We start from the raw sequence: 25,279 nt of genomic DNA on the forward strand, positions 1-25,279 counted from the left end.
GATTGTCCCAGAGTTGGGAAGGTAGAGCAGAGTGAATTAACAAAGCCCCATTCAGCCATCATTTCAGCAGACTGGGAGCCTCCCTACACAGCCCAGCAGCCCAGAACTGCTCTGGGGGGACGGCACTCACCTGAGACATAGCACAGTCATCCCTCAACAGAGGACCAGGGGGTGCACGGCCTGGAAGAGGGGCCCACTTGCAAGTCTCAGGAGCCATACGCCAATACCAAGGACTTGTGGGTCAGTGGCAGAGACAAACTGTGGCAGGACTGAACTGAAGGATTAGACTATTGCAGCAGCCTTAAAACTCTAGGATCACCAGGGAGATTTGATTGTTAGAGCCACCCCCCATCCCTGACTGCCCAGAAACACGCCCCATATACAGGGCAGGCAACACCAACTACACACGCAAGCTTGGTACACCAATTGGACCCCACAAGACTCACTCCCCCACTCACCAAAAAGGCTAAGCAGGGGAGAACTGGCTTGTGGAGAACAGGTGGCTCGTGGACGCCACCTGCTGGTTAGTTAGAGAAAGTGTACTCCACGAAGCTGTAGATCTGATAAATTAGAGATAAGGACTTCAGTTGGTCTACAAATCCTAAAAGAACCCTATCAAGTTCAGCAAATGCCACGAGGCCAAAAACAACAGAAAATTATAAAGCATATGAAAAAACCAGACGATATGGATAACCCAAGCCCAAGCACCCAAATCAAAAGACCAGAAGAGACACAGCACCTAGAGCAGCTACTCAAAGAACTAAAGATGAACAATGAGACCATAGTACGGGAGATAAAGGAAATCAAGAAGACCCTAGAAGAGCATAAAGAAGACATTGCAAGACTAAATAAAAAAATGGATGATCTTATGGAAATTAAAGAAACTGTTGACCAAATTAAAAAGATTCTGGACACTCATAGTACAAGACTAGAGGAAGTTGAACAACGAATCAGTGACCTCGAAGATGACAGAATGGAAAATGAAAGCATAAAAGAAAGAATGGGGAAAAAAATTGAAAAAATCAAAATGGACCTCAGGGATATGATAGATAATATGAAACGTCCAAATATAAGACTCATTGGTGTCCCAGAAGGGGAAGAAAAGGGTAAAGGTCTAGGAAGAGTATTCAAAGAAATTGTTGGGGAAAACTTCCCAAATCTTCTAAACAACATAAATACACAAATCATAAATGCTCAGCGAACCCCAAATAGAATAAATCCAAATAAACCCGCTCCGAGACATATACTGATCACACTATCAAACACAGAAGAGAAGGAGCAAGTTCTGAAAGCAGCAAGAGAAAAGCAATTCACCACATACAAAGGAAACAGCATAAGACTAAGTAGTGACTACTCAGCAGCCACCATGGAGGCAAGAAGGCAGTGGCACGATATATTTAAAATTCTGAGTGAGAAAAATTTCCAGCCAAGAATACTTTATCCAGCAAAGCTCTCCTTCAAATTTGAGGGAGAGCTTAAATTTTTCACAGACAAACAAATGCTGAGAGAATTTGCTAACAAGAGACCTGCCCTACTGTAGATACTCAAGGGAGCCCTACAGACAGAGAAACAAAGAAAGGACAGAGAGACTTGGAGAAAGGTTCAGTACTAAAGAGATTCGGTATGGGTACAATAAAGGATATTAATAGACAGAGGGGAAAAATATGACAAACATAAACCAAAGGATAAGATGGCTGATTCAAGAAATGCCTTCACGGTTATAACGTTGAATGTAAATGGATTAAACTCCCCAATTAAAAGATATAGATTCGCAGAATGGATCAAAAAAAATGAACCATCAATATGTTGCATACAAGAGACTCATCTTAGACACAGGGACACAAAGAAATTGAAAGTGAAAGGATGGAAAAAAATATTTCATGCAAGCTACAGCCAAAAGAAAGCAGGTGTAGCAATATTAATCTCAGATAAAATAGACTTCAAATGCAGGGATGTTTTGAGAGACAAAGAAGGCCACTACATACTAATAAAAGGGGCAATTCAGCAAGAAGAAATAACAATTGTAAATGTCTATGCACCCAATCAAGCTGCCACAAAATACATGAGAGAAACACTGGCAAAACTAAAGGAAGCAATTGATGTTTCCACAATAATTGTGGGAGACTTCAACACATCACTCTCTCCTATAGATAGATCAACCAGACAGAAGACCTATAAGGAAATTGAAAACCTAAACAATCTGATAAATGAATTAGATTTAACAGACATATACAGGACATTACATCCCAAATCACCAAGATACACATACTTTTCTAGTGCTCATGGAACTTTCTCCAGAATAGATCATATGCTGGGACATAAAACAAGCCTCAATAAATTTAAAAAGATCGAAATTATTCAAAGCACATTCTCTGACAACAATGGAATACAATTAGAAGTCAATAACCATCAGAGACTTAGAAAATTCACAAATACCTGGAGGTTAAACAACACACTCCTAAACAATCAGTGGGTTAAAGAAGAAATAGCAAGAGAAATTGCTAAATATATAGAGACAAATGAAAATGAGAACACAACATACCAAAACCTATGGGATGCAGCAAAAGCAGTGCTGAGGGGGAAATTTATAGCACTAAATGCATATATTAAAAAGGAAGAAAGAGCCAAAATCAAAGAACTAATGGATCAACTGAAGAAGCTAGAAAATGAACAGCAAACCAATCCTAAACCAAGTAGAAGAAAAGAAATAACAAGGATTAAAGCAGAAATAAATGACATAGAGAACAAAAAACAATAGAGAGGATAAATATCACCAAAAGTTGGTTCTTTGAGAAGATCAACAAGATTGACAAGCCCCTAGCTAGACTGACAAAATCAAAAAGAGAGAAGACCCATATAAACAAAATAATGAATGAAAAAGGTGACATAACTGCAGATCCTGAAGAAATTAAAAAAATTATAAGAGGATACTATGAACAACTGTATGGCAACAAACTGGATAATGTAGAGGAAATGGACAATTTCCTGGAAACATATGAACAACCTAGACTGACCAGAGAAGAAATAGAAGACCTCAACCAACCCATCACAAGCAAAGAGATCCAATCAGTCATCAAAAATCTTCCCACAAATAAATGCCCAGGGCCAGATGGCTTCACAGGGGAATTCTACCAAACTTTCCAGAAAGAACTGACACCAATCTTACTCAAACTCTTTCAAAACATCGAAGAAAATGGGACACTACCTAACTCATTTTATGAAGCTAACATCAATCTAATACCAAAACCAGGCAAAGATGCTACAAAAAAGGAAAACTACCGGCCAATCTCCCTAATGAATATAGATGCAAAAATCCTCAACAAAATACTTGCAAATCGAATCCAAAGACACATTAAAAAAATCATACACCATGACCAAGTGGGGTTTATTCCAGGCATGCAAGGATGGTTCAACATAAGAAAATCAATCAATGTATTACAACACATTAACAAGTCAAAAGGGAAAAATCAATTGATCATCTCAATAGATGCTGAAAAAGCATTTGACAAAATCCAACATCCGTTTTTGATAAAAACACTTCAAAAGGTAGGAATTGAAGGAAATTTCCTCAACATGATAAAGAGCATATATGAAAAACCCACAGCCAGCATAGTACTCAATGGTGAGAGACTGAAAGCCTTCCCTCTAAGATCAGGAACAAGACAAGGATGCCCGCTGTCACCACTGTTATTCAACATTGTGCTGGAAGTGCTAGCCAGGGCAATCCGGCAAGACAAAGAAATAAAAGGCATCCAAATTGGAAAAGAAGAAGTAAAACTGTCATTGTTTGCAGATGATATGATCTTATATCTAGAAAACCCTGAGAAATCGACGATACAGCTACTAGAGCTAATAAACAAATTTAGCAAAGTAGCGGGATACAAGGTTAATGCACATAAGTCAGTAATGTTTCTATATGCTAGAAATGAACAAACTGAAGAGACACTCAAGAAAAAGATACCATTTTCAATAGCAACTAAAAAAATCAAGTACCTAGGAATAAACTTAACCAAAGATGTAAAAGACATATACAAAGAAAACTACATAACTCTACTAAAAGAAATAGAAGGGGACCTTAAAAGATGGAAAAATATTCCATGTTCATGGATAGGAAGGCTAAATGTCATTAAGATGTCAATTCTACCCAAACTCATCTACAGAGTCAATGCAATCCCAATCAAAATTCCAACAACCTACTTTGCAGACTTGGAAAAGCTAGTTATCAAATTTATTTGGAAAGGGAAGATGCCTCGAATTGCTAAAGACACTCTAAAAAAGAAAAACGAAGTGGGAGGACTTACACTCCCTGACTTTGAAGCTTATTATAAAGCCACAGTTGCCAAAACAGCATGGTACTGGCACAAAGATAGACATATAGATCAATGGAATCGAATTGAGAATTCGGAGATAGACCCTCAGATCTATGGCCGACTGATCTTTGATAAGGCCCCCAAAGTCACTGAACTGAGTCATAATGGTCTTTTCAACAAATGGGGCTGGGAGAGTTGGATATCCATATCCAAAAGAATGAAAGAGGACCCCTACCTCACCCCCTACACAAAAATTAACTCAATATGGACCAAAGATCTCAATATAAAAGAAAGTACCATAAAACTCCTAGAAGATAATGTAGGAAAACATCTTCAAGACCTTGTATTAGGCGGCCACTTCCTAGACTTTACACCCAAAGCACAAGCAACAAAAGAGAAAATAGATAAATGGGAACTCCTCAAGCTTAGAAGTTTCTGCACCTCAAAGGAATTTCTCAAAAAGGTAAAGAGGCAGCCAACTCAATGGGAAAAAATTTTTGGAAACCATGTATCTGACAAAAGACTGATATCTTGCATATATAAAGAAATCCTACAACTCAATGACAATAGTACAGAAAGCCCAATTATAAAATGGGCAAAAGATATGAAAAGACAGTTCTCTGAAGAGGAAATACAAATGGCCAAGAAACACATGAAAAAAAAAAAAATGTTCAGCTTCACTAGCTATTAGAGAGATGCAAATTAAGACCACAATGAGATACCATCTAACACCGATTAGAATGGCTGCCATTAAGCAAACAGGAAACTACAAATGCTGGAGGGGATGTGGAGAAATTGGAACTCTTATTCATTGTTGGTGGGACTGTATAATGGTTCAGCCACTCTGGAAATCAGTCTGGCAGTTCCTTAGAAAACTAGATATAGAGTTACCATTCGATCCAGCGATTGCACTTCTCGGTATATACCCGGAAGATCGGAAAGCAGTGACACGAACAGATATCTGCACGCCAATGTTCATAGCAGCATTATTCACAATTGCCAAGAGATGGAAACAACCCAAATGTCCTTCAACAGATGAGTGGATAAATAAAATGTGGTATATACACACAATGGAATACTACGCGGCAGTAAGAAGGAACGATCTCGTGAAACATATGACAACATGAATGAACCTTGAAGACATAATGCTGAGCGAAATAAGCCAGGCACAAAAAGAGAAATATTATATGCTACCACTAATGTGAACTTTGAAAAATGTAAAACAAATGGTTTATAATGTAGAATGTAGGGGAACTAGCAATAGAGAGCAATTAAGGAAGGGGGAACAATAATCCAAGAATAACAGATAAGCTATTTAACGTTCTGGGGATGCCCAGGAATGACTATGGTCTGTTAATTTCTGATGGATATAGTAGGAGCAAGTTCACAGAAATGTTGCTATATTAGGTAACTTTTTGGGGTAAAGTAGGAACATGTTGGAAGTTAAGCAGTTATCTTAGGTTAGTTGTCTTTTTCTTACTCCCTTGTTATGGTCTCTTTGAAATGTTCTTTTATTGTATGTTTGTATTCTTTTTAACTTTTTTTTTCATACAGTTGATTTAAAAAAGAAGAGAAAGTTTAAAAAAAAAAAAAAAAAAAGAAAAACAAGGGAAAAAAAAAAAAGATGTAGTGCCCCCTTGAGGAGCCTGTGGAGAATGCAGGGGTATTCGCCTACCCCACCTCCGTGGTTGCTAACATGACCACAGACATAGGGGACTGGTGGTTTGATGGGTTGAGCCCTCTACCACAGGATTTACCCTTGGGAAGACGGTTGCTGCAAAGGAGAGGCTAGGCCTCCCTACGGTTGTGCCTAAGAGCCTCCTCCCGAATGCCTCTTTGTTGCTCAGATGTGGCCCTGTCTCTCTAGCTAAGCCAACTTGAAAGGTGAAATCACTGCCCTCCCCCCTACGTGGGATCAGACACCCAGGGGAGTGAATCTACCTGGCAACGTGGAATACGACTCCCAGGGAGGAATGTAGACCTGGCATCGTGGGACGGAGAACATCTTCTTGACCAAAAGGGGGATGTGAAAGGAAATGAAATAAGCTTCAGTGGCAGAGAGATTCCAAAAGGAGCCGAGAGGTCACTCTGGTGGGCACTGTTATGCACACTTTAGACAACCCTTTTTAGTTTCTAAAGAATTGGGGTAGCTGGTGGTGGATACCTGAAACTATCAAACTACAACCCAGAACCCATGAATCTCGAAGACAGTTGTATAAAAATGTAGCTTATGAGGGGTGACAATGGGATTGGGAAAGCCATAAGGACCACACTCCACTTTGTCTAGTTTAGGGATGGATGAGTAGAAAAATAGGGGAAGGAAACAAACAGACAAAGGTACCCAGTGTTCTTTTTTACTTCAATTGCTCTTTTTCACTCTAATTATTATTCTTGTTATTTTTGTGTGTGTGCTAATGAAGGTGCCAGGGATTGATTTGTGTGATGAATGTACCACTATATAATGGTACTGTAAACAATCGAAAGTACGATTTGTTTTGTATGACTGCATGGTATGTGAATATATCTCAATAAAATGAAGATTAAAAAAAAAAAAAAAAAAAAAAAAGAGCCTCACAGGCCCAGATGCTTGCTGCAGCTAAGAGACATTTTGGAGAATGCCATTTTGAGACACAACCTAGGAGCAAAGGAAGAAGATGCCAGGCATGTGCCTTCCAGACAACAAAGATGTTTCAGGCACCATTGGCCATTCTTCAGTGAGGGTACCCTATTCTTGTTGCCTTACCTTGGATACTTTATGGCCTTAAGACTGTAACTGTGTAACCAAATAAACCCCCTTTATAAAAGCCAATCCATTTCTGGTGTTTTGCATAATGGCAGCATTAGCAAACCAGAACACGGTGGGAGTTTAGGCACTCCACTAGGCTTCCAATGATACCATCCTGGCTGAGAGGGTTAGATGTGTCTTGTTAACTGTTCACCCACATGTTTCTGGTGAGGCTGGAAAGGCAGTGCTACATTTTTTTCCACGGTTTTTGGGTGGAGTGGTTACTGTCTGAAAGTGTTCCTTCTTGCTAGGCTGCCCCTTTCCTGGTCCTTTGGCTAGAGAAAGCAAGCTTTCCTTCGGGCCTTTTTTTGTCTGCACTCATTGGTGTTTCTGGTTTGCAGGCTTCTCCAACACCAAGTCTTGGATATATGGGGCAAAAAAAAAAAATAAACCCAGGGAAGTCACCACTGTCGCTCCTTGGGTTCTGAAGTCCTTATCCAGTCTGCCTACTCCTGTCCAATTTCAGTCTTTTTATGTTTGTTTTATATATATTGTCCAGTATTTTTAGCTGCACTTCATAGGAGGGATAGAGAAAGATACATATAATCAATCTTTCCAGAAGTATTAAGTCTTGACTCGGAATACATTTTTAAAAATCATTTTACGTTTTTTTTAAATGTAAACAGCAGAATCCCTTCTTCAAGTAAAAACCATTACTCTGATTGAAGAGAAGGGAGAAAGGCCCAGCAACCCACAATCTGCTGTTCTCAAAAATATCTCAGTGAACCCTGTGGTACCTCTGTATAGGGGATTCACAGAGCACAGTTTGAAAATTAATGAATCTGAAGGTCTCTACCATTTCAACTCTGACCTCCTGTGGGTCTTTGATTTCCTCCTGATAGGACAGCCCTCAACAGTGTTGACCAAGAACTGTGAAATACACAGTTGGCTAGAAAAAGGTAATTAAGGTAAGTTTGTTTGAAGCCTCTGTGCTTTAACAGCATAATGTAAAAGTGCTTCTGAGTTCAACAGTTACAATGATTTACAGAACTACTAAACTGAAAATAGTTTGCCTGAATCTTGACTCCCTGAAAAATGGCTCTCCCTGCTTTTCAGGCCTAGCCATTGTGGTTGACAGATTATCCTAACCTTGGAAGGACTTGGCTTGGATGCTTGAAGCTATTCACCCTGAAGAAAAGGTTGGCCCCTTTTGGAGACTGGGAACATGAAGCAGATCTTACTCTGTCCGCCAAATAATGTGGTACTGGGTGGTAGAGGGTTCCTAGAGGACACCAAGCTCCCTTGCAGATATTGGGAGTCTCTCAACTGAGGATGGCAGAGTTAAGGATGAGGAATAGCCACAGTTGCTAGGAGGCATATACAGGACAAGTCCATCTCACTGAAGGGAGGTAGAGTTGTGCAGGCAGTTTCTGCATGTTTTCTCTTGTTCCCTAACCTTGGCTGCCACCTTGGAAGCTCCCCCACCTTAATTGCATGAAGTCTGCTGCTCCTACCCATCCCCTCCCTATAGATTGGGTCAGCGCTGGAAGTCTAGAAGAGAGGGAGCCCCAGAGCTAGCCAGTATTAACCTCTTAGACATACATATCTTTTCCTATGGAAGCAAAGACTCCAAGGAGATGTTCCATGTCTCTCCAACCCCCCCCCCCCCACAATTCCCAATTACCAACCCAAAGGATCCATTGGGGATCTACGGGCATCAAATAAGACCCCAGAAGTTAGCCCTCTGTGATGATAATTTCACTAAATAATGAGGGAGGACTTAAGGATCAAGGCACAGGAGAGTGCATTGGGGAGCTTTACCTCCACTTTGAGGGGCCACTTTGAGGGGGAGAAGAACCCAAAAGGCAATGATGTATACCACAGGGAAAGGCAGCTCAGAGACACCCAGTTCCTCTTCCACACTCCCCTCCCCATTTCTCTCCCTCCATAGCAGAGGCTGGGATGGGGAAGGGAGCACATGGACTCTGGCTCAGCTTCTGCAGACCTCCATGCCTCCATCTTGGGGCTGTGGCACACTCCCTGCCCAGAACCTTCATGGGGGACAGCGTGGGCCTGGGGGTAGCAGGTGTTGACTTTAGCGGCAGCAAACAGGCTTTCAGAGAAGTCAAGAGGAAGGGGAGATTAACTCACGTCCTTACTTCCTGTGAGGCAGAGTGGAAAGAGCCTTGGAGGAGGGGTTTGAAACCTAGCATTCAAAAGCCAGCCTGAGCTGGGAGCTCTCACCAACGTGGTTGTCTCCCGAGTTCTGGGACATTTTTTATGGGAACTGGGAGGGTTGAGGGGTGGACCAAGTATTTGGCAGAAGTAGCCCCACCAGGCTGGCCTGCATGGAGGAGACAGCCCGTGGGTTCCAGGAAGGAGGCAGAAGGTTGGAGAAGAGGGCGGAGGACTGCTGCCCCAGGCGGGGGCGTTTCCTGGCGGCCATTTCAGTCCCCAGTCCCTCCCTCCCAGCGGGCTTTCTGTCAGAAATCCTTCAATAGCTCCCCGAGGCCCTGGGGACTGAGGTGGTGGAGGGAGTAGAGGATGGGGCTGCCGGTTGGAAGGGGCTCTTGGCGGGCCCAGCTCGGATTACCTCAAGGTCTCTGTGACGCACCGAGCGCTTGGTGTGGGCACCGTCGCCGCTGCAGTCCCTGGTAACCGCATGACCGGGTTGTGGGAGGCGGGGAAACCAGGAGGCGCTGAGCCCGAGACACACAGCAGCTGCAGTGCATCGGTCCGGCTCGCAGGACAGTTTACGTGGCCGGGCGCTGGGTCTGCATGCCCTCCTTCCCGATCTCTTCGCGTAGGCGAGGAAGATTTTGGAGTCCTGGGCGGGCGGAGCTGGATTCCTGTTTGAGTAGCAAGGGCAGATGCGTTTCCAAGGCAAGTCTCCTGGGTTATTGTCCCTCTTAGATGGGGAGATGGATGGAGGCCACACAGATAGGTAGGAAAGCGCCCCCACAAAGGTGACCCTAGACCAGGGGCAGAATCAGGAGCAGCAGCCAGGTCCTCGGGCATTCCCGGACTGTGGGGTGGGTGTGGGGACAGGATGGGGGACAGGGAAGTTACCGATTAACACTCCCCAGTTCTGGATCCTTGGGCCTCGTCGTTGCGAGGGCAGTGTAGGGTGGGTGTGCGGTGGGAGAGGAGGATAGAAGTGAGGCAACCTCCCTTCAGCTCCTGCGCATTCCACCTCCGAGTTCATGAATCACAGGGACCCGTTAGAAGGACTCAGCGCGGGCTATGTGGAGAGGAGAGTTGGAGGAAGCTGCTCGCTCTCCACCAAGAGCGGTCGCCCCAGGTGTCAAACCTCCTGGCTCCACTGCGTCTGTGCCTCACTGTGTGGTGGGAGCTCTGGAGTGAGGAGGCGCTGCGCCAGGGGCGTGGGACAGGTGCTATCGGTTCATCAGTCTAGACGGCCTGGGCAGAAGGACGACCTGGCCCCGCTCTGCCCTCCCCTCCCCGAATCTAGACACTGGCTCTGACACTGGTTAGATGTGAGCAATGGGTTAATTTTATTCAGCCCAGGCACATCAGGCAGCCAAGGCTGAGGAGCTTGGCCCTCCGGGATGGCTCTGGCCCCAGGGAGGTCCGTTGTGGGGAGGGAGGGAGAAGAGATGCTGCAGCCTTAGTCCAATTGGAGGTGTGGTGGCCCCTGTCTTCCCCCAGAGAGGACCGAGTCTTGATGCTGAGGTTGATACGCTCTGAGCTGCTGGACCCCAGAGGAGGAAAAGATATCTTGGAAAGAAGATAGTACAAATTCCTTCGTGTGTTCTTCTCTTTGCTTTCTATACCTCTGTTCCTTCCATTCTTGAAGTCCCTGGGTCCTAGCAGAGTGACCAGCACATAACATGTCCTTAGAAAATATTGCTGAAATGACTTGAAAAGCAAGCATGGAGCTCTGCTTCTGGTGACCACTGGAGATAGCTGAAAGGCAGGAATCAAAGGGCTTTCTAAAGCAGAATCTCCATCCTCAACCCCTGCAGGTCATGGGTCTCTAAGCCCTTTCCTTGTGTCTCCACTGTCTCCTCCACATTTCAGTTTATGAGAATTTCAAAACCTGCTTCAAGGGCTCTGGTTTAAACCAGCACCTACCCTATCTAGACACCAGCTATCAGGCCCGGGGGATTTCCTGGGGACCTGTAATCCCATCAGCTAGCCTGCCCTGCTGCAGTGGAGAAAGTGTCAGGGAGCTGCTGGCTGCCTTTTCAGACATGAAAAGGCCCTAGAGGAGAGCATATGGTCATAAAAATGATGAGAATCAATAGCTTTGAAATCTAATGATCCTGGGTGATCAAACACAGCCTGGGGCTTTGGAGCTGCTGGGGGAGGGCATGAAGGGGGCAGCAGACCTTGGGTGATAGAGCCTGGGGCCTGTTAGAGTGGCAGAGTAATTAGCCTCAGTGGGAGAAACTGAGGAGGCCTGCAGCCAGAAGGTGTCTGGCACTGAGTTGGGGGAGAAATGACAATAGGAAGCCAGTCCCCCCCATATAGCTCTCCCCCACCCCAGAGCATGGCCATAGGGAAATGGACTTTGTACCTCTTGGGTTGCTGGGTGTGAAGGGCAGTGGGTGGAAAGCCAAGGGTGTATGAAAGTCTGGAGTGCCTGCGAAGAGAGAATATCAAAAGTATGTGTTGGTTGGAGGGTGGAGGGTCTGGTGAAGAGATCGGGTGTGCCAAAAGCCTGACTTTACTGTTTTCATTTGTTCTCAGGGATGGTCCTCCTGACATCCTGCAGGAAATGGGCTCATTTCTTAGTTGTTGAATGAATGAAGTGAGCAAGTCAGTTTCTCCTTCTCAGGTCAGTTTCCTCATCTATAAAATGAAAGGTTTCGATTGGACTGGAAGTTCAGTTCTCAGCCTGCTGTCACTGATGGTCTGTGTGAACCAGCAGTTCCTTCCTCTCTCTGGGCCTCAGTTTCCCCACTTAAAATCAATGCAGAGGATAGACAAGGGGGTCTCTAAGGTTATTCCCAGCTTCATCATTCTTGTAGTTCTCTCTTCTGTATCACCCTAAATTCTGGGCTCTGTTGCTGTGTGACCCAACTATACAAGTTCCTTGAGGTTCCCCATCAATAGCATGAGTAGGAGAAAAGGGAGGTTGGGTTGGATTATTGTTAAGGTCTTTGCCAGTTTTCAACATGGCATTTTTGTAATAAGGTGGTGGTCTTGACAGGACCTCCACTCTGATTCAGCCAGTGACCATGTACCTGTATTGTGAAGGAACCACTTTTCCATTTCAAAGCTCCCTAAAAAAATCCAATCCCAAACAGTCCACCCCACTCCAAGCCCTTATATAGCTCTTTTCCCAATTTTTGATCTAGCACAGAACATAGACAGATGATTTGAAATGCGAGTTAAGTCCTGAAGCCAAACCTCCTACTGTTAACCAGGTAAAGACTATTTTACCCTTGTAGGCAATGAACATACCAAGGCTAGATTTTTAGATCTGTTTATTTTGTTCCAAACCCCTTGAGGATGTAAATGTCCCAGGTCTTGAGTTCCCAAATTTTGTTCATTCTCCTAGATTTAACTGCAGCACATGAAAGGCTGCATCCTACCCTAAATAGTAATACTGTGCTGCTATCACCAACCAGCATTCTCTCCAAAAGCACACAAATCCACAAATGTGCATGTACATGTCAGAAGAAGTAAACTGATGCCCCCATGTTGTGTGACCAACTGATCAGGGAGATTTGGGATCTGTGAATGTATTTTCTTCATCTGGAGAGAAGTGGATGGCAGTCTTATTCTTAAGAGCTATCCACACTGGGAGCAACAAAGAATGCCCAGGAAAACCACCCTCTGGTGACATAGTGGGGGTGAGGTAGGGAGGAATGGAAGCAGGGGATTTGCTGCTTCAGCACTTTGAATGGTCTTTCCTGGGAGTTACAGGACTCATGGGGGCCAGCTTCTTTTGCTCCACTGCTATTCTGACTAACAGGTTAGTAACTGGGCCCCTTCCCACCCACAGAGCCAAGAACCAGTGGATTGTCCTTTGGAGAATTGATAAAAGCTGAATGGGGACCAGTGGAGGGGGCTCAGGACTTTGGCCTTGAATGATACCATCAGAAGCCAGCTATGCCCAGGCTGCCTGTTTGTAACGGAAAAAATCATGGGTAGGGACAGTTGTCCTTTTTGGAGCCTATCAGGAGCAACCTCATCCTCCTGGCCCCGTGATGGCCCTGGCTTGGGGTGGTGGGTCATTGTTAGCTCTGAGTGATAGCCAAGGATGCCTGGCAAAAAGATGATGAATATTTGGGGTGACAGGAACAGAGCAAAGGCCCAGAGAGGGGAGAAAAAGACCCAAAGAGGAAGAATGAGGGCAGAGGCTGAGTTTCTAATGAGCTGAGCTGTGCTGGCTGGACACAGCCTGGCAGTGCTCTCTGTCCCTAGTCAGAGGCATTGGAAATGCTCTTCAGCAAGACTGTTGCCCAGAGCTTGAGCACAGGGAAGCAGCTGGCACCTATTTCAGAGGGAGGAACATGTTCCAAAGTCCACATTTTCTGGCATCTTTCATGCCCAATGGAGATGTGGCAAGCCCACTAAGCAGAGTGGCCCAGGGTGCTCAGGCTAAAATGTCTTCCCTTCCTAAAAGAAATTGTCCAACCCCTGTATAGCTGCTACCTATACCTTTTGGGGGTTCAGGTTGAGAATGGAATTTTCTCTAGGGCAGTCTCTTCCCTGGCCTGCCCCAGATGGAAATATTGACCTGTCATGAGTAATGAGAAATGGAGGAGTTGGTCATTCACCATGGCAATAACTACTGCCTCTCCTCCCACCATGCCATCTCCCTGTCATCAATCCTTCTCTACCTGCTGAGATGAAAGGAGTTTCTTCACATTTGACAGGCAGATACAAAAGTGGGAAGTGTGAGGGCCTCCAGGTTAGTGCATTGGCCTGGGAAGTCTAAAATCAGTAAGCGGAGCTCTATGGTGTTTAAGGTCCCTTCCCGATATGATATGCTACTCTTCCAGTCTATGATTCTATCAACTTGAGATGAGTGGGATTGATGCTAGTGTCAGGGGTAGGCTGGGCCAGGGTGAGAGACTGATTGGCCCAGCCTCTGGGCCCTCCTTTCTCCAAGCACCCATGTGTTTATGGCAGTCACAGAAAGAAAGAGGAGGAAGAGAAGACAGGGAGCAGTAGAGGAAAAAATGGAGGAAAGCCATATGATGCAGAGACTGCCTGTACACTTGTAAAATGATGGTACCCACAGCTCTTAAGAAGGCACAGCTCTCAGACTCTGAGGTTAAACAAGGCACCTTGTCTCACTTTGCCTCTCTGACCTCCCCCTTCCTTCCCCCCATCCTCCCCCCATCAATAGCTACCAAGGATGGATGGCAATGAACTTCTCCACAGACAGAGGGTTGGGTCTCCCCACCAGGCTCCTAGGATACAATAGCACCTTTGAGAATTGCTTTTTGTGGGTGACTAAAAAGCTGGGGCCAGGAAGTCCCATCTCTTTCCTCCCCCAGGGGTTAGAAAGTATATGGAAAGGTTCCAAAGGCCAGGGGGTTAATACCAAGCTTCCCTAGATCCTGGGAGGACAGGGCCCTGGCAAGTTTAAAGGCATTCATGGGGAGAGTTTGGTTAATGAGTTTGGAACACCGGGAGTTTGGGCTCCAAGGGGATGGTCAAGTGGCTAAAACGCTGTGTGCGTAGGTTTAGGAGCAAGTGTGCTGGTGGCAAAAATGTAAATGCTGAGCGGGGTGGGGTGAAGTTCAGGAAGGGCTTGGGAGGAGCACACAATGGCAATAAAGAGGCATTAGATGGGTTCCTCAGGGGTGGAGGAACCTGGCAACAGCTCCCCATTGGGGTCTGGATCAGGGGTCAACATCTTATCCTTGCTGGAATCCCTCTGCTCTTTCTTGAACATCCTTTGATGCATCAGAGGGACGAAGAAGAGGATTACAGCCCCGATGATGGGGGGTACACCGGCAAAGTAGAAGGCCACATGGTAGTCCCCAAAACAGTTGCGGAGGAGGCCTGCAACAGTCAAGAGAGACCAGTCAAGCTCAATTTTGCCCTACTTCTGAAAGGTGCTCTTTTCATCTTCTAGGGTCCATGATAATGCCTATCCAGAGAACCTTGGCCTGCACTGCCTTGACTCAGGAGCCCTCTCAACTCAAACAATCCTAGAAGAAAGAAATAAAACCTCTATAAGGCAGGTGGCCATTCTGTGAGATACTAGGACTGTAAGTCCTTGGTACTGTTGACCAGCCTTGGAGAGACTAGCCCATGTGTCAGTGTTTGCAATAAATCATTTAGAAAGGAAATGAAGTTCTACTTTCATTGGTTTTCCTTGTTTCCTTTATTCCCCTGAGATACCAACAATGCTCTTCTGGGAGAGTGGAGGGAGAATCTGAGAGTGCTGAAAGATGCCAAACCACCACTCTGCCTTCTGCCTGCTGGAGGTGAGCCTCACTGGCCCAGTCCCAGGGTCTGACTTTAATCAAATCTCATCCACAAGCTCAGTTCAGAAGCCAGCAGAAGAGGAGAGTGGGGTATCTCTAAATATGAGTAAAACCAGAGACCACTTTCTATTTTCTTCCTACCCAGCTACCTTGCCAATAATCATTTGTCCATGGCAGAGAGAATACTGGATTAATAGAATTGTCAGGAAGGCCAAACCCATTTCATTCACTCCCCTCCTGGAAGCAGCCATGTTGTCTACAATAAACCCATTGAAATAGGGATACAGCCATGGAAAACCCATTTCCCCAGATGAATTCATGCAGTATACTGTGCTTAGCCTTTTTTTTTTTTTTATACCAGATTCCTGCACTCTGACAAGGCTGTTTAAACACAGACCAAGAGGAAAGGGGGAACCCCCGACTCCTGACCTCCCTGGAATATCAGCCTCACCTGCAATGGGGGGTCCAGCAATCATCGGAAGGGCCATCATGCCCAGGAGGTAGCCAATGGCCTGTGAGGCCTGCATTGGGCCTACCAGCTCAAAGGCGATGGGGGCCATGATGGTGATGAAGAAGCCATCGCACAAACCCAGGAAGAGGCAGACAACGATGAGGCCCCAGAAGCCCTGGCACAGGGGAATCATCATGGACATCAGGCCCAGGAGCAGGAAGGAGATAACCTAGAGGAGCAAGGGCCTGAAGTCATGCTGTGTTGGCCAGCCAAGACCACATAGCAAATTGCATCTCCTTTCTCAGGGCCTCATTTCTAGCATCTATAAAATGGGTCAGAAGGGTGTCAACAAAATGGTTATTCAGGTCCAAGTCTAAGTCTTGCACTGAAGGATTTAAAGTCTTTAAGAGAGCCCCTTAAAAGCCATGACCCTTGGCTTCAAAAAATTAGTCTTTGCCCTGGAGAAAAGGGAATTGCTATATTTGCTTTCTGATCCTCTGTTTTGGCACCCAAGAATCAGGGTCTGGGACCAGGCCATATTGATATTCTCAGATTCAAGTAAGGAATGGGAAGAGGAAGGGGAGAAAGTGATGATAATTTGCATGATGATTGGATGGGAGACTGAATGGAAGGCACAGCTTCCTGAAATGGAGAAGGAGCCCATTTTTATGGTGGTCTGATTTTAGAAAACACCTCTTCATGAAGGAGACCATTGGGAGAGGCAGACAGGAAGTGTTCCATACTTTAGGATATGGAACACAGCACCCAATGCATACATCTCAGCACAGCTCTGGCAGCCACTGGGCTTGGCTGGTACCTTGACAGGGCAACGAAGAGCCCCTTTGTTTCAAGAGAACCAAGGTACTGGGAGAGGGTCTATGGAGCCCAAAGCCAGCCCAGAGGCACTGACTAGACACTGACTTTCTTTGGGCTGAGCAAAATGCCTCCAAAACAAAGAAACTGCCTTTCCAGAGGCTGGTTTTCCCTTCAACAGAAGGGAGGGCCACTGGGAACACAGCTGTTTTAGTATAATAATTATTAAAGTTATTTGCATCCCCATGCTTGTAAGCCAGACTGAAGACCTGGGCTGCATCCAGAGAAAGAAGTCTGCCCCCACCACTGACTGAAACAAGCATGCCTGGTCTTTCCAGGGCCAGGGCTAAGATCTGACCTATCAATCCAGGCCTTAACAGGTCCAAGAATTTTCTAGTAGTTCACAGAGTCAGGCTGACTTACCCAAGAGCACATGGAAGAAGTGGGATGATCAAGACTTTTTCATGCCCTAAAGAGTTTTTGTGTTGTTGCTAGCTATGGGTTTGTTAGGTTGGCCTATTGGTTTCTGGAGAGAAGGAATGTCCAGGCCATGCCATCTGAGGACATCTCTCTTGTTGAGAGAACTTTGAACTTTGTCCAGGCTGTTTGGGGATGGCTAGGCAGAAGCTAGTAATAAGAATCCAGGCATCCCCAGCTTCTCCTCTAGGAAATTCACATCACACAAATATGATATAAAACCAAGCTCACTTATCAGCCAAGCCCATTAGGGCAATTAAGCATTAATTCCATAAAAAAAGAGTTAATACCACCATATAACACAAAGGACCCCATTAACTGATTTTAATCAGCTCTAATTACTACTTCTTAACATCCTCCAGGAGGACTTGCCCGGGTGCTGAAATTAAAAGTCCTTCTTGGAATTGAGAATCAGGCCTCAATAACTGGCCCAAAGTGAGGTTGTCCTGCAGATTGTCACCATATTCTTTCCTGACAGATAGTTAGGCAGACTGTCTGGAGGCTCAAGCCAATCACATGCCAACAGCAGGAACCACAGGGTCTAGTAGATCTGGGCTTGGTGTGGGTGGCTCTTGGAACCTGGAGCTGTGTACGCTTTTTTCTTCCCCCAGGCCTTTATTCCTACATCTGACTGAGAGAGAAAGGGGGATAGGGGTAATGACAGGCTGCTTCCAAATTCTTGTGATGGATTGTTCTGAGAAGCTCAAGAGAAGGGAGAAGTTCATCCCTTGTCTTATGCTCTCAGCCTGAAACACTCACTAGCAGGATGAGCTTGGACAAGTCACTTTCCCTCTTTAGGCCTCACTTCCCCGATTTGTAAAATTAGAGAGTTGCACTAAAAGTTAATGGCTATATATTTCAGCTATAATACTATAAGATTATTTTATATGATTTTAAGTGGTAAAACTGGGTCATGTAAGAGTGGAAAGGAGGAGAGAGCTGTAGGGGTGTGGGAAAAGTGATCAGCAGAAGCACTAGGTCCTGAGCCTTACTCTGCCTCTAACTAGCTAATGTCTCCCCCTCAGAGCACCCTATACACAATAGAAAGCAAAGGCTGCCAGGGCCCTATTTCTTTCCTAGGATCTGTGATGAGAATCAAATGGGCTATATGGCCAGGCAGGGGTTGCTACCTCTCCTCAACATAAAGCCCTAGCCCAAGGCCAGCTCACCCTGATTTCTAGAACCCTTTGGCATCTTGGAGCTGTTGATACTGGCTGGAAAAATCCACAGGATGGCATGTGGAAGAGGCTTGGAAAGCCACACATACTCCTATACAAAACGCCCAGATAAGGCACTTGCTGACATTTGCACAGGAATTCCAAATTTCATAATTGGTTTGTCTCAATCATAGACTCTTTGACCTTGGCCATATCTCTTACCATCTCTGGGGACTTTCCTCTTCCATCTATCACTTAGGGTAAAATGGAATATTAGAAGACTACTGGAAGTCAGTTCTGCGACTACTGGCTGTATGAGGCTTTCCCTCAGTTTTTCCATCAGCGTAATGAAAGGTTAGCCTGGATGGGCCATAAGAACTTCTCTACCTCTGACAAAACAGCTCCTGGAAATCTAACATAGGGTTAAACACAACAGGAAACCCTTAATCATATCCTTGACCAAGACATCTGAGGATTATTTGGAAAAATACTTGGGGCTGTCAGAAAAAGAAATCTTTGCCATGAGTGTAGTCAGGGCCCCTTGGAAGTTCTATTAGGGCTTCCCCAGGAGACAAGTGAGTCAGAGCTCAACTATGTTCCTGATGGCTTATTTGTGACCACTTGTTTTCTGGGGTTGCCTTCATACCTTCACAGGGTTCTACGCTTGGGCACCTCCTGGCATGCTCAGCTGCAGGAACCAAAAAATGAGCCAGGCCAGAAAGGCTATATTGCCACAAGGTAGACAAAGACAGAAAACCTGAGTAGTAGTCTATATTCAAACCAGACCAGAATCCAATTGACAAAGAAAGTGACCTCTGGACTAGCCACGTGGCTATTGCCCACAACAGGAAGCTACCTGTGTCATTGTCAGAAGGATTAAAGCTTGTGTAGCTGTAACTTTTTGTTTATACTTCCCAAAGCCTGTGCTCATGTATGTTTCTTTTGATCCTCACCTGGGAGGTGAGACAGAAAAGGTAAGAATTATTCCCATTGCACGGATGAGGAAACTGGAACTTAGAGAGGATAAGTGAGGTCTGGCCTTTTTGAAACATTTTTTGTCTCCACTGATAGAATGGCATTTGGAAACCAGTGTAAGCTCTGGAAGTACAAGAGGTGATGGATATGGGCCTAGGCCTAAGGAAGAGAGACACTTGGTCACAGAGGGATACAGATGCCCAAGACCCTCCAAGATAGTGCAGAGTAGCAATGGGGGGCAGCATCTAACTCCTGACCTCGGTTTCCCCTTTCAATGAAAGACATTGTTAATTTGTTTCCTTTTAAATGGAAATTTAAAGATTTTCAATACACACTGCTCTCACTGGATCCTTAATTCATCTTGGTGAAAGAGGGCATAACAAGGATGATTGCCTTCATTTGAAAGCAGAGGAAACTCAGGCTTAGAGAGTTTGGTTGACTTTCCCATGCCACATAACAAGCTGGTGTCATAACTGAAGCTCGGGTCACAACAGTGGCACACCCTACCATGCTATCCCAAAGGCTAAGGATAACCCATTATCTGTGGCAGGCTGTTCTTCCCCACAGTGAACAGGGTGATCACACTTACCTGCAAGTAGATCTTCTTAAGTCCAGGAATGGAGTCGCTGACACGGCCTGACACAAGACGCCCGAGGCCTGAGGTAGCCCCAATACACACCAAGAGCACCCAGGTCTCCTTGATTTCCAAGAACTCCTCTTCCACATATTTCATCTGAAAATCATAGCACCAGGACCCCCAGGACAGAAGGAGGAAGAGGAACTGACTGGTTAACTGTTGGCATATACAGAACCCTCCACTTCTTACTTCCCTGGATCAGGTCAAGAACCCCCTCCCCTATAGCCCTAGCTTTAAGACAAGCTCTTTGGCTGCTGGATCCTGGATTCTGGGCTTCTAAGCAGCATTGTGAGAGTGGTGTGTCTCCAAGCCCCTTCTAGGTCCTGGTAGGTTAGAACACAACCTTAACAGCTGAGAAAATCCAAGGGTTCTTCCACACTCCCCAATCCCAGACCTAGAACTGACACCTTGGGCAACACCAGATCACCAGGGGAGAAGGATCCACCAATTTCCAGGCAACTCTTTGAAAAGCATGTTCTAAAATATGAGGTTTGTGGAAGATAAAACTGGGATATGACCAAGGGTTCTATGGCCAATTAAGTTTGTTGGCTATTGGGTTAAACAAAGCTGAACAGGTTTAGTTTACTGCTTGATATTTTTAGGGCATTAAGAGATTACTGCACATTGTGTAGCTCTAAGAGAAAGAGCAAGATCTAGTATATTTTATATCCTATACAAAATCATTTGATGACAAAGATCAGCATTCCACAGAACACACTTTTAGTAAACCCTATCTTTGGGTCATCTGGGCCAGTTTCCTGCATCCAGGCAATGCTTATGTCCTCCTAAAAATCCATCTAGATTTATCAGTGAGGAAGCTACAGCTTATGGGGCCTTCCCCTGTGGCACTCCCCCCATTTCCCATTGAGGTCCTCCCTCACTCAGCCTGTGCCCTTCCCTCTTTGGGTCTCTCCAACCACTGTTTTGTCTCTTTTTCCAAAGGTCACAGCTTTGCCCTTTCTACCCCCACCCTCTGACTCCAGGCAGGTTGAGGGCAGCTTCCTGGGGCCAGGTGGGGTGGGCCCACCCTAGTTTTCCTCACCAGGTGTACATAGGGAACGAAGTAGCCAAGGGCAGCAGCAGCAATCCCAAAAGCCCAGATGCGGTAGGTACGTTGGCGGAACACTCGCATGTTGAAATACTTCCTGAGCTGGACCAGAAAGCGCTGGCGCAGGGTATGGACAACCCTCTTGCTTGGAGTGTCCTGGGAGCTCGGCAGGAGGGGCCGGTAGGTGAGTGAAAGCAGCATGAGAACAAACATGAAGGTACTCAGCACCTGGAAGGTTTGGGCCAGCTTGATCTTGGCCCCCAGCATATTAATGAGGAAGGGGAAGGACATGGAGAAGATGCTACTCCCAGCAGACACTACGCCATTGGCCAGACCCAGTCGGCGTTGGAAGTAGTGGCCCAGGATGACGAGGGATGGCTGAAAGGCGAAGGAACAGCCACAACCAAAGAGAATCCCGTAGGTGAAGTAACGCAGACTTAGGGAGCTGTGGGAGAGATACCAGGAATTTTCCTTAGCAGCCTGAGCAGCAATCCACCTCCCCTTCCCCATTCACCCTCCTGAGAACTCCCTTCCCACACCCTTAACCCACAGCCCCACCTTCCACTGACCCTCAGAGAAGACAAGGAACAGAGTCTTCTGATACCCATTTTGCAGATGGGGAAGGAGAGCCAAGGTCACATAACCAAGAATCAGGAAAGCTTGACTCGAATACTCTGTGTGTTCTGTGTAACTCTAGTATGCGTTCCGTAGCATCCATCAAAGAGTATTTATTCTTCAGAAGAAAGGCAGAACCAGGCTACTCAGCACCTGGAAGGTTTGGGCCAGCTTGATCTTGGTCCCCAGCATATTAATGAGGATCAGTGGCTATAGGGTATAAGTAAGTGCCTTAGAACAGTTTCACCTTCTTGCTCTTCTAGAATTGGCTAAGCCACAGCCACCATCTACCATGTGCCTCCACATATTTTGCAGTAGCCTTCACTGCCCACTTAATTATCTAATACTGTCGATGGCCAGGCATTTCTTCCCCCTAGTTAGACTCAGCCCTCATACAAAAGGACTGGGCCTATCTGCAGAGATTATGTGGTGCTAGCATCCATGTTTCCAAGACAACCATCAATCACCATCTTCTTGAATTCACTGTACATGAGAAAGGGCCTTGGTTTCAAAAGAGTTGGCTCCAACTGGAACATATAGCTAAGACAACTGCTCTTCTTCTGTCAGGATCCTTGAAGTCTGCCCCCATTAGATTCTTAAGTTACTCTGGGATTGGCTGGGCTGGGGGTCTTGTCTAAAGGAGAGGAATTAGACCTTCAGGGAGGGGACTCGTGGGGTCAAAGCATGGAATTCAGTTCAGGTTGCTATGTGGTGGATCTTCTAGTTGGTCCTCAGGACAGAAAGCCCCTGGAATGAGCTTTCCAAAGCCTCAGCATCCCTGCCTTCACTCTGCCCCATTCCATGCCCTCCAAAGGAACTCAGAGCCCTAACTCAGACAATAGGAAAGATGATTTGGAACTTTAGCCACAAGCAGAACCACTTTTTCACTGGATATGAAGCCATCCATAAAGCTTCTTGGCTCTGAAAATGGTCTTACAGGAAGGGCAAAAAAGGTGGGAGAGGGGGTTAAGGGCTGGAAACAGAATGCCTAGCCCAATGTGCTCGAAGAAAGGCACAGGAAGAAAATACATCTGAACAACTTCCCCTCCTGTAACTGAACCATGTGTATTGGAAAGAAAATGGGATCCATATGTTATTAATTTGTTTATTTGCTCTGCTCAGCCTTATAAAACAGGCCTCTGCTGTGTAGTGCTGGAATTGGTGCTGCTTCTCAGATCTTTGCTCCTTCCCACAAGGAGACAGACAGAAGCCTTGCTGAAGGCAAATGAGGCTGACCACCGTAGGGGTCCTGAAAAGGTTGCAAGCTGCTGTCCTGGGAGGGCTGAGCAGGATCCAGGCAGGACATGGTTTTTTCCTTCTCTGTCCCAACTGGATGGGCCAGTGTCAGGAAACTATTGTGGGCCAAATCCAACCTCTGCTGTGGGGAGGCAGGGGGCTGGAAATGTTTGAGTCATAAAGCAAGCTCGCTCACCCTCACAGGGCTCAGTTGTAGCAGAGCATACTTATTCTCCACCATGAGTGGAACTTTCATCCTGGAGAGTATAACCATGGTCCTTCTCTGGGGACCCAAGCTCAGAAAGTAAGTCCCCAACCAGTTAGCTCTCTTCATTCCAGACATATCACTCTGGTCATTTTGTGTCTCCGGGCCAGGATTTTCCTGCATCAGCCCAGGCAAACTGGAAGTAGAAGGTGCTGTAACTTCCAAAGTGTCTTTGATGGAGAGTCAATGGTGTTCTGTGGGAATCCCACATTCTTTAGGTTGCGATGTAGGGTCTTCACTTTTCCCCTTCGCTACATATGTATATCTTCTGCAGGGCTGGCAGAAAAGAACTTGTTGCCTGCTCCTTGCCTGACACTACCAAGCTCTGCCAGACAGGTTCTGGGTCTCTACCTCAGTGAGGGTTGCTGCTAAACATTCTTTCTCATGCCCAAGTAATGAATACTTATCTGTCCCAAATATCCAGGTATACCCAGCCAGTGATATCTGGAAAAGGGCCAGAAATGCTAAACATCCTTGGGCTCAGCTAACTCTCTTCTCCTTTGGCATAAGATTCCCTTGGGAATCCTGTAATGTTAGCTGCTTTTATGGTCTCCACACAAGAAACTTATTCCCAGGAGAGAAGGTGAGGTCATGAGGTTCTGTGGCATATTAGAAGGGAACAGAATGGCAAGGTTGGTGGAGATGTGAAAAGACCATCTGGTCTAATCCCCTCATATTACAGATACAGAAATTGAGGTCCAGAGAGAGAATGGATCTATGCAGTGTTCCATAGCCATTCAGTGGCCAAAACAGATTTGGGCTTCTGTCCCCACTTTGTAACTCTTGAGTCCTCTTTGGGGATATTCCCTACCAACATGTCCTGGGAACCATACCTAGATGAGTCCCATTGGACAATGAATCCTGGGAGCAAAGAATTTGAGGGCCCTACATGACCAGGGCTACAGGGAACTTGCAATGAGAAGAGTGTCTCTGGCTGAAGCCCAGAAAGAAGCCAGCAACCCCTAAACTTACCTGGTGAAGGAGCTGGTATGGAGGCCAATGAAAGCGATGGCAGCTCCTGCAGTCGCTGTGATTCGGCAGCCCAAACGATCAGTGAATATACTCACAATGGGAGAACAGAAGAAGATCATGCCCATTGCAAGGGCTCCTACCCATGCTGCAGAGACAGGAAGCACAAAGTCACCCTACTTTAATGTGGTGCCTAGTAGTGTGGCTGCTATGTCAGTTCTTCTTTGGCCTTTAAGAGGAAGCATTGCATTGGACTGTACTGCCAGTCTTCTGGTCCCTCATGGGAAGAGAAGTTAGGTGACTTTCAACTTGCCTAAAGCAGGCCATGTGAGAACCGGTAAACTAGTTCATAAACATACTTAGAACTTCAGAACTGGGGCATGGACCTTTAGCTATGCTTAAGTCTTTGACAGTCTTCTTGCTAGCCACCAAAATCCATTCTTTCCTTTTACCTTGGCACACAGCTATGCTACATTTCTCAGCCTCTTTGACTGTTGGACCTGACCATGTTACTGAATTTTGACCAACTAAATATGAATAAAACTGATATGTATCATTTTCAGTCCTGGACCATAAAAAGAACTCCATGAAGTTTCTACCTTCCTGTGGGCTACAATTGCAGTCTGACTTTGGAAGCCATTCATTGAAACTGGCAGAACTACATGGAGCAAAATTCCCTCTCCCTCACCAATTGGGGGTTCCTGCCATGGGTATTACATGAGAAAGAAGGAAACTTCTTGATCTTCATGAGACTGAATTTTTGAGGATCATTTGTTACAGCAGCTTAATGAACCCAAACTAAAACAAACAGACTTCACTACCACCATTTTACTGATGCAGAAATTGAGGCCCAGAAATGTGAAGGGACTTGCCAAAGATCACACAGCAAATTACTGGCAGAGTAGGGACTCAAACCCAATTCTCCTTATTTCTAGTTGAAAGTTCATTTCATTATATCTTCTGTTGGGAAGAATGAAGCCTTCTGTCACTGGAGGTGTGCAAGCAGAGGCTAGACGCAAAACGGGATTCAAGCACTGGAGTAAAATTTTGACTTAGCTGACATTTCAGTCCATTCCAGGGATGCTAAATAGATTCATAGCCTTAGGCACTAGGCTATTTGATTTCAGAGGAAAGGAATTTAAGGCTTAAGTCTTCAGGAGCTAAGGTCAGACTTATTTTGGTCA

General features: G+C 45.6%; 1 protein-coding gene and 1 long non-coding RNA gene across 2 annotated transcripts in view; one reads left to right on the forward strand and one right to left on the reverse strand.

The window, feature by feature from the left end:
• Positions 1-11,747: 11,747 nt before the first annotated feature.
• LOC119524234 lies at positions 11,748-16,698 on the forward strand. The gene is made up of 3 exons (XR_005214768.1): positions 11,748-11,836; positions 15,098-15,452; positions 15,814-16,698. It is a non-coding gene; the product is annotated as an uncharacterized LOC119524234 (long non-coding RNA).
• Positions 12,472-25,279, reverse strand: part of LOC119524233 (monocarboxylate transporter 8) — a 50,686-nt gene continuing 37,878 nt past the window's right edge. Inside the window, exons 2-6 of the mRNA XM_037822879.1 lie at positions 24,099-24,243; positions 21,005-21,455; positions 19,915-20,058; positions 15,904-16,132; positions 12,472-15,024 (exon numbers count right to left, since the gene is read on the reverse strand). Coding sequence (XP_037678807.1) covers positions 14,804-15,024; positions 15,904-16,132; positions 19,915-20,058; positions 21,005-21,455; positions 24,099-24,243 — 1,190 coding nt within the window. The 3' untranslated portion in view covers positions 12,472-14,803. The remainder of the gene's footprint in view (positions 15,025-15,903; positions 16,133-19,914; positions 20,059-21,004; positions 21,456-24,098; positions 24,244-25,279) is intronic.

Source organism: Choloepus didactylus, chromosome Y (genome assembly GCF_015220235.1).
Source record: "Choloepus didactylus isolate mChoDid1 chromosome Y, mChoDid1.pri, whole genome shotgun sequence".
In the NCBI taxonomy this organism is placed as follows: Eukaryota; Metazoa; Chordata; class Mammalia; order Pilosa; family Megalonychidae; genus Choloepus; species Choloepus didactylus.